At 38.5% G+C, this 9,314-nt stretch overlaps 1 protein-coding gene across 1 annotated transcript; it reads left to right on the top strand.

The window, feature by feature from the left end:
• The first annotated feature begins 761 nt into the window (after nucleotides 1-761).
• Nucleotides 762-4,539, top strand: LOC145468586 (perlucin-like protein). The gene is made up of 3 exons (XM_081452321.1): nucleotides 762-971; nucleotides 1,184-1,254; nucleotides 3,763-4,539. The coding sequence occupies exons 2-3, from the start codon at nucleotides 1,191-1,193 to the stop codon at nucleotides 4,203-4,205; spliced, it is 507 nt and encodes a 168-aa protein (XP_081308447.1). The 5' UTR covers nucleotides 762-971; nucleotides 1,184-1,190; the 3' UTR covers nucleotides 4,206-4,539.
• The last annotated feature ends 4,775 nt before the right edge of the window (nucleotides 4,540-9,314 follow it).

Here is a 9,314-nt window from a genome sequence, read left to right as displayed (position 1 = left end):
GTCGCGGTCGCTTACGAGAGGTGTTCGGTTACAAGAGGTTCCAAATATAATGATTTGACGAAGAAACTCTTAGTATTTTGGAATTCTGGTCGCTGAGGAGAGGTGGTTGCTTACGAGAGGTGGCTGTAACCGGAGGTTCGACCGTAGTCAAATTAGTACGAAAAACATTGTTTCATGACATTCCTAAACTTAGACAGTTGAAAGTCAAATGCGCAGCGGAGTATTTTTAACGAAATAGAAGTAAAAAGAAAGTAAACGGAGAAAAAAAAATCATAAAAAATAAATGCTAATGAAGGCAAGATATCTAAAAAACCGTAACAATTAGTAATTCTTTTGTTTAATTTGAGAAAATGTTACGATTGATACACAGTACCGCTCGATCAAACATTTTGTATATAAGAACTTATGGAATTCAGTTTAGTTCAAAAGAAACAGTTAATTCATGATTTGTTGAGTCTGGCGTCCATGCTTTTATTGACCAAAAACGAAATATATTGACCTGTTAAGAGTACAAGAACCTGCTTAATTCACGCCTACCTAGTACATATGAGCCACGAAACGCTCAATCGAATACTAATTATATATTTTTAAAATAAATAAACCTTTTAATTGAACAGACTGTGACAAGAAGGAAATAAACTTCTAGTGTAATTACGTTATTATTTAAGGGAGAAGAATTTAAATTAAAGGGTCTCAACTCGTTTAAAAAATTAACGACTTTTCCCTGAACAGACTACTCTCTTTACTGAGTAGTTGGTCCTACTGCACGCAGCGTGAAAAGACGCGAACCTAGCCAAGCATATTGTGTCAAACGTGTAAACAATTATGTCACCTGTAAACAATTTCTTGTGGGGCCAGAAAGAGTCCTGTATTCTTCTGCACCTTTGTGTAAGTCTAGAATATAAATTTGTTTAGTACACCGTAGTAATTTTCAGTCTTGAAGTCGAGAAACCTACGGTAGATTCTCCAACGTAAGTTGCAGGTCTAACGAATCCCTCAGCATTTGCGTTTTTGATGATCAACTATTATCTACTTTTAATTTGTTAACTTTGTTTTATTTAACTTGGATTGATCTATCGGTGTCTAGTAGAATACCGTGATACTTTTAACTAGCATAACTTGAAAATTAGGAAAGAAAGATGTAGACATGTTTTTCGTCTAATTTTAACTTGTTCTTTTTCAGGTTGAAGATGAAGTCAGTGGTGCCATTCAAGTTCATTTTGATGTTCTTTCTTATTTCACATGTACCAAGAGGTTGGTTTTCTCGAATTGTTCTTTATTGATTTAAATGTTACTGAGAATTTCGAATGATGCATATGAAACTCAGTTATTCACATAAATCCAACTGTTACAGTCAATGTAACTGGGGCGTGAACAAAGCGATTGCCGTCCATTACATGAATTCCAGTTCAAGTAAAGAATTTGAGTTAAAATATCGAATTACTAGATCTGACTTACTAGTTTAAGACTGACCGCCATTAGAAAGATTTACCGATATTTTCTGGTTGCCAATAAAAATTCTTTTACTCATCCTTGTTGGTTATCAGATGACTGTAACCATCTCAAGTGTTACCTTTATTGTCTCCAATCCGAAGCACGCTCGACAAATAATTGATAATTATAAGTCGGTTTCCTTTTGAGACTTTCCAAAACTTGTGTTACATCGTGAATGTAATCTCCAACCTGAAACAGAGCAAATAATGTTAAGTATTTTACCTGTTCGAGAACGAGAAAAGGATCTAAACAAATGCTTCTATCCATACATTATGTTAGGAGGATATTCCAAAATTTATATTCCAAACTATACCAATGTATCAACTGCACCAGTTACGGGAGGGTGAAGAAGTCAGTCGGATGACCGACAAAATTGACCGAAGTTCGTGTCTTATTGGTTTTCCACATATTTTCATTCTATCTGGCACACAAAATGTTACTGACTTCAATTCTTCTTGTGGATTTCCAAAACAATTTGTACGTTTATTTGTACGTGTGTACATGTTTAATTTTAGATTTTGATATTTGAAGGCGACTCTAAATTTCTTTTCCTTTTAAGTCTGTTCTTGATTGTTGGAAGAAATGCATGGACGAGTTGATTATAAAACAAGTTAAATTAAGAAAACTATCATATAGAATGAATAAAATAATGTGTTTATTCGTTAATTACCTTTCTGTAATTTTTTTTGCTCGGAGCACAATGTCGCCTCGCTCCGTATGAAAAACTTTCGTTCTTGAGGTCAAATTCAACCAAGCTAACCAGTAAGCTCTCGACTTAAGATTCAAAGATGCAACCAACCACCCTCCAAAGTGAGTGTTAAATGTAGAAATCACATCGACTCGGAAAAAATTCCGAGTTAATTTTTGCGAGCCGATGTGATTTCTACATTTAATACTCACTTTGGAGGGTGGTTGGTTGCATCTTTGATATGCTTTAAATGTGACTGCGTGATGTAGTTAGAGAGTTCATATGCGCCAATTCAACATTTGGCTGTGTGACCGCGCGATGCGGTTTCAGACAGAGGCCCACATTTCACCCTTGCTCAACATAGAGTCTCCAGTAGCTGAGTGGTAAGAGCGTCCGGTCTAGATCACGGAGGGTCGTGGGTTCAAATCCCATCTGGAACTCGGAATTTTTTCCGAATCGATGTGATTACTACGATTAAAGATTCGTCCGATAAAATAGTAATCTGTGAAGTACTATTTCTTGTTAGATAAAGATATTTTAATTTTATGGCAAGTAAAGACAGCAAAGAAGTTTAATTCAATTACAGCTTACCTTTCGTGTATTCAAATCGCCCGCCATTTTGAACTTGACCCGCGCACGTCAACGGTGACTAACAAATGAGCCTCGGGAAGACTTCCTTATATAGCGCGCCTTCGTGTTTAAGGTTACACCAGGCGATAAATGTAGCTTAATTTTGTTCCTTAAGTTTGTTTTGTTAAGATAATCTCTCTCAACTTATTTTGAGGTCACTTCCAGCTTCAGAAATCCCAGGAGGATCTAGAAATAGCGAATCACACGACGCGAATATTACCCACGTGCTCAAACCCAGAAGGCTTTGCACGTATTTTTATCCTCCACGAAAACATCTACGCAAGCGCGTGGACGGCGTGGTATCATACGCGGAGGAACTGGGTACAAATATCTAAAATTAACTTGAATGAGACTATCCAGGGGAGATGACTCCTTATCCTCTCTCGTGGAAGGTCATTTATAATGACCGTCTCCATTGCCCGGGTTTCGATTCTAATGATGGGTGTGCGTAGTAAAAAATTGAGAAACCTTTTCACGGGTTTTGATGCCATCATGTTTGGGGGGGGGGGGTGGGGACAAATAAGGAAAAAAAATATCGTAAATGTGTGGGAAAAATAGAGAATCTAATCTCTAACAGGTAACGAAAAATTTGAGTTTTGAAATATTTATGAATTAAAAACAAGAGATATTAGGTAAACGAACTTACTTCTCAAATTTGAGGGAAATTTGTCTGTAACGCCGAATCAGGATTCCTTGGAAAATTTACATAAACTTGCATGAAAACTTTGAAAAAAGAAACCCGTCGCCCTATGTTCTTCAAATTTGATCAAAAGGACCTTCCGCTGGGTATCTTTTCTTTGTAACTCATAAAATCTTCAGAACGTCAATCACGCTCAAATTATTGGGCATCGAGCTTTTTCCCATACATTTAATTTAATTTTTGCTGTGTTTTTACAGTTAATTCTTGTTTCTAATTAAAGTTCTAATGACCATGTGGTAAAATTTTCCAGCTGTGGACTGTAGTGCCAGCAATGTAAACAACTGCTACACTTTTCATGACGTTGACAGTACCTGGAACGAAGCCCGTGACGCGTGCCGTGACATGGGAGCTCACCTAGTTACCATGGAAACGACAGACGAGTGGAACAAAGTTAAGGGCTTCCTCGCAGATAAAGTGACGGAAACTGGTAGTTACACTCACTATTACATTGGACTCCGTAAAGAAAGTGGAACGTGGAAATGGACTGAGGCAGGATCGCCTGGTGTCACTGTGGCCACAGATGACAGCCGCTGGCAGAGCGGTCAGCCTAATGATGATTCAAGGGAAGTTTGTGGCGAAATCTGGTATCCCAGTTCAGGGACCCAAGGGCATTTTAATAATGTCATGTGCAATAGAAAAGATGCGGGTCAAGGAATAACGGCAACACGTGGATACATCTGTGAAAACTATTAAATCAAACCGAGATTAACTGAGTTAACCTGATCAGTTAAATGTTGAAATCAGTATAAAAGGGAGTAAATTTTAAGCTTAATAAAGCAAGCTGAATAACAATAAACAAAAGAGTTTTGATTTCTGTGTTTATTTTTTTTTCCCTTGGCCAAAGAGAAAGCGGTGTATGTGTCAAATTTTTGCCATGGAAGGAAAGATCAAGCATTCTATCGCCATGGTCCTGTTTTTCCTTGCAAATTTCCATGTATATGTTGAATGAAAAGATACTCGCTTTATTGATATCTCAGACGGAGAACGACTGAGGGAGTTGTTTATTTTGTTCTCGCTAGTGTTCAGAGTTCTCCAGTTCTCGCATAGCTCTGCCGCATCGGGAATCATGCGCTTATCAGTACAATAGAACATGGCTTTGGCAACTCTATCGACCAATCAGGGCGTGCTTAGTATCTTAGTTATTTTATAAAGATAAATTACTATAAACAACTTTTACTATTATGTCTTAAAAGGCAAAAATTTAATAGTCGAACAATCCATTCTTTCAAGTACTACCATTTATCCTTTATTTTTGATTCTTTACTCTCATGACAATTTATGTGCATCTTTTTTTTTATGCTATTCTGTTCTGCTGTTCCTATTCCGCTTCCCTGTTTTTCACGCTTTGGATTTGGTGCCCTGCTTTTTGCAGATCTCCTGCAAAACGAAATGCGAAACCATTTTATCTAACTGAAAATTAAGAGCTGTTTATCTTATTGCGAAATTTAATCAATTTAAGCATTACATAGCCATCGTTCTCGATACTATTACTAGCCCGAAACCAATTAATTTATTGATTGATGTTACATTATCGTTAACATTATCTTATAAGGTAGTTGGGATTTTTAACAAGTTTCTTTCTAATTTAAAATATTTGTTTGCTTATTTCAGTGTCCTCAATTAGTCGGCATGCGCAGTACCAAACTCTTACACTCGTAATAAAGCAAGGCACTTAGATCTGAATAATTTAGCTTTAATTGTGATTTTAGGTTTTTATATGAGTATCTGAAGTATTAGCCTGCGTCGCAGACAGTCTAAAACTCCGGTATAAATATAAGGCTACAGGTAACACAGAACCGCGTGGATACATATGTGAAGATTTGTAAAGAATCAATATCTTTGTCATCTTTGTTGAATGTGAAATAAATCAAGGGATTTACTGTTGAGTCACTATCGGTAATGAATTGTTCTTGTAAATTAAGATTCCAAATGATGGCGTACATTGTAAAAAAAAAAAGCCCTCAACACCAACCGTTAAAACCTACAAGCCCTGAAAATGAGTTTCCATTTGCCATTAAGTGTCCCCTTCAATTTTACGAAAAAAGAAGTATTCACCCCAATTATTCACCTCAAAAAACTGGAGAATAATCTGACTTTCGTTGTAAACCGTTTAATCATATTTGATGCTACAACGAGGAGGAATATTGAACGCACGAGGCTCACGTCCTAACCACTAGGCCACGCTGCCTCCACAGCGTGGCCTAGTGGTTAGGGCGCTGGATTTGTAATCTGGAGGTCCCGGGTTCAAATCCTTCTCCTTATCACTGGATGGATTTGTGTTTGGTGGTCCCAGATTCAACTCCTCCACGCTTTTTAAAAAGCCAGCTGGTCAGCCTCCCGCCAGCTGGGATTTTTAAGAAGTTTCTGTGCAATTCACAATATTTGTTTGCTCATTTCAGTGTCCTCAATTAGCAAAGTAGTGCTAAAGACTTTGACACGTTATATGTATTATTTATTTATATTTATTTACACGAGAGGATAAATACATCTACAACGACTGACTTTTAACTGTAAGTTATGCACTCGGGACTAAATATCTCTACATTTCTTTATAATACTCAGTTATAGAACACTCGAGGGTAAATATGTTGGCGAGATAGCACGCGTGAAACAGCGCCCTGGCGTCCTCATTTCGATCGTCATATTTCAAATTTTCAACCATCCAACTAACACGGTGAAAACTGAACGTGTGCTTAAGGTGGCCGAACACAGTTTTCAAGAGCCTATGCCTAATGCACCATTACTTTTAAGCTATTTATGCTTTGGCGCTCGTTTTTTGCAAGAGTCAAGGTTAACCACAGAAAAGTTTATTCTCGCATTGTGGCTAAGTTCAGCCATTAATGTTGTGAGTAAATGCTATTTTTGTGTGAAATTTGAGTCGTTTCCGAAAAGTGTTTTGTCGTCAAACTGACTGGCCAAAGTTTCCTACCATGTCTCTTATCATAACACCGTATAATAAATCATCAAAATTCGCTCAAATCTCGTTTAAACACACCAGGATGAGAAGAAATGGTACCATTAGATGTTCAAGAGTCTTTATTCGGTGAATTACACATACATCGGACCGATTTCAATGTCATCTCCTAATCTTCATACTTAACTCTTATATTTTGGTTATACAAACTCTTTTAAGAGTTAAAACATTTATTACACGTAAGTGACTCTGGTAACGGTTTACCACAGGGCCGGGCAAGCTCTTGGCATGGCAAGGAAGGAGAGAAGAGGGGAAGAAGACCCTGCCCGCATCGTAGTGAATTCTGAATCAGTCCGTCCAAATTTTGGACGCAAAATACTGATTGGCTGAGATTTATACGTTGACATGGCGACACTTTTCCCCTTTCCACTTGTGATCGGCCTCACCAGTGGGGGAACGCGGGCGCACCGAAACACCCACGGCTGCAGATCAGGATTGAGCCTATGTTCAGAGCCGCTTGTGCCAAAATTTCAGAATATATTATTTTGGACGTTAATTAATGTATCGCTGAGATTGATGCGTTGGCATGGTGACGTTATCCAACTTACAGGACCTTATGCTGTGTGGCTGAGCAACCCTCCGCGCAAAATATTTTGTCCTCCCTCGCCCCAACTCTCGCGCGGTCAAACTAAGCGCACTTTTGCCTACCTTTGCTTGATAGTTTTGTCAACACTTTCGAACACTGGTGTGACTATTGCAGCTTATGATCGGAGGTAAGCATAACGAGTTTGATTTCAACGAAGGCGGTATGAACTCGTAAAGCGATCGTAAGTTGTAGTTATAATTTTTCACCATGGTTTTTGCTAGTGTAAAGTATTTTCTGCGATTGTAATGCTCGCCTTCTGATCGATTTCGGCTCGTCTCGTGTGATTTCAATGGCTCAGGTATAATTTCGATTATTTCTTTCACGGTCCGCACCATTCCACTCCTGGAGAAAATAAATACAGAGTCGGATTAAAGTCATCCAGCCGAGGGGGCGGGGGGACTGCCATATGAAAAGGTCGTGCCCTTCCTTTAGTGGAAGGGGTATAAACCCGGGGTGGTGGGGGGGGGGGGGGGTGTGGGCCGTATTGATCATAAGCAGGGTATCGATTTTGGCCATTTGTCGTCATAAATAGGGTATGGTTTTTGCACTCTAGTCTTGAATTAAGTATGTTCTTTTAGAAGAAGTTACCTTTTCATCATTATCGATAAGACCATCCACAAAAGCCTTCATAAATTATGTTTGAGGCAACTGTGTCAGCCACAACAGTCATAACTATGGTATCAAATTTTGGTCAGGCCCATAAATAAGAGAGGTAAAATCGCAGATTTTGGTCATAGATAGGGTAAGGGTTTTGGGAAGCAGGCTGCACACCCCCACCCAATTCTTCCAGAAGTACTCCCCCCCCCCCAGAAGGCTCCTTTTCTGAGCAGGGGTAGGAAATAAAGCTTATTCCATTTAAAGTGGTACTACGGTTATCAGTCGAGTAAGGCACATCAAAAGTTTGGCGACCAGGTTTCAACGTTCAACTTGTGTTGTTGTTACGGGCAACTGGCTTCATTTCTAATAGCAACCTGTCAACCCTTGACATCATTGCCAGCAAAGCACATGAAATTGCAAGCGACAATATTTTTACCATTGGAAATGAGGAAAGTTGTCTGTGGCAACACTGTAATTTCAAGTCTAAAACTTCATCACCAAAGCTCCGTCATGCCTTACTTAACTGATAAGCGTACCACCTTTTAGGGGTCAAAATAAAACTCAAGCCATTCCCAGGTTGGTCTCCTTTAAGGGTTCAGTCCAAATTTTCTGACGAGCATCCTTGACCTGTCCCCTCTGGGTCATACAGATCATTGGAGAGGCGGCAGTTAGTGTTAGCTAGCTCCCAACAGGTGATATGGGCAAAGTGGAGCTGTCTTTCCCCCTTGAAAAAATTTTGAGCAGAACTAAAACAACAGTTACATGTATTGCCATAAAATAATTATTTTTATTATTAATAATTTAAAGGTAATAAATTCATTCTTGTTGATTTTAAAAAAGTAGTAACTGAGGATGATTTGTTAAACATATTCTTGTGAGGAAAATTGAAAATTATGGAATAATTTATTGGAATACACAGCAACACTATAGTGGTGAAATGTTGGATGCAAAAAAACAGAAAAAACTCCTGAACTGGAGAAAACTGGAAACATATTCTCCCAACCACTGCATTTTACCGAAACTTCTGGAGTTTACAGGTCAAAATAGCTCTAAGTGTACCTTAGTCAAACACGGTCCAATTTATTATAAATTTTATACATATACACAAATACATATTAATAGTGGTGAAATTCCGGATGCACAAACCAGTAAAAACTCAATCAGAGAAAAACTGGAACCATATTCTCCAAACCACTGCACCTCACCTAAACCTCTGGGTTGAGGCTATGAAAACTCTTGCATGTATACGATTAATCATTGATGAATAAAACTAAACCTAAGCAATAACAAAACAATCCCAAGTACTGTGCAGAACGGGTCAGCATCAAGTAAAGAATAATTATCTTTCAAGGATACATGTTATAAATAACAATGTAAAAGGACATTAATATCATGACTAGCACATCAAAGGTTCATGTAACTTAGCTAGCTGCAAACACTTGAGTGAGATTGTGAAAACTCAGAAACCCAGTTACCCTAACCTTTTAACTCAAATCCCTGGTTCTTTTCCCTGACCCAAACCCTACTCCCTCATCCATACCCTAGTCCAGACCCAAATCCCTAACTCTAGCCTGTTAGACCCAATCCCCAACTCCAACCCTTTCCCTTAACCAAGACCCAAGCCCAAATTCCTGGCCCAAACCTT

The sequence above is a fragment of the Orbicella franksi genome, chromosome 14 (genome assembly GCF_964199315.1).
Source record: "Orbicella franksi chromosome 14, jaOrbFran1.1, whole genome shotgun sequence".
In the NCBI taxonomy this organism is placed as follows: domain Eukaryota; kingdom Metazoa; phylum Cnidaria; class Anthozoa; order Scleractinia; family Merulinidae; genus Orbicella; species Orbicella franksi.
This window is presented reverse-complemented; position numbering and strand designations above follow the sequence as displayed.

Excerpts from the sequence above, each read along its gene's own strand:
- LOC145468586 (XM_081452321.1), top strand. The coding sequence starts at position 1,191 with ATGAAGTCAGTGGTGCCATTCAAGTTCATTTTGATGTTCTTTCTTATT. Across the intron at positions 1,255-3,762 it reads TATTTCACATGTACCAAGAG|CTGTGGACTGTAGTGCCAGC; the intron begins GTTGGTTTTCTC and ends AAAATTTTCCAG.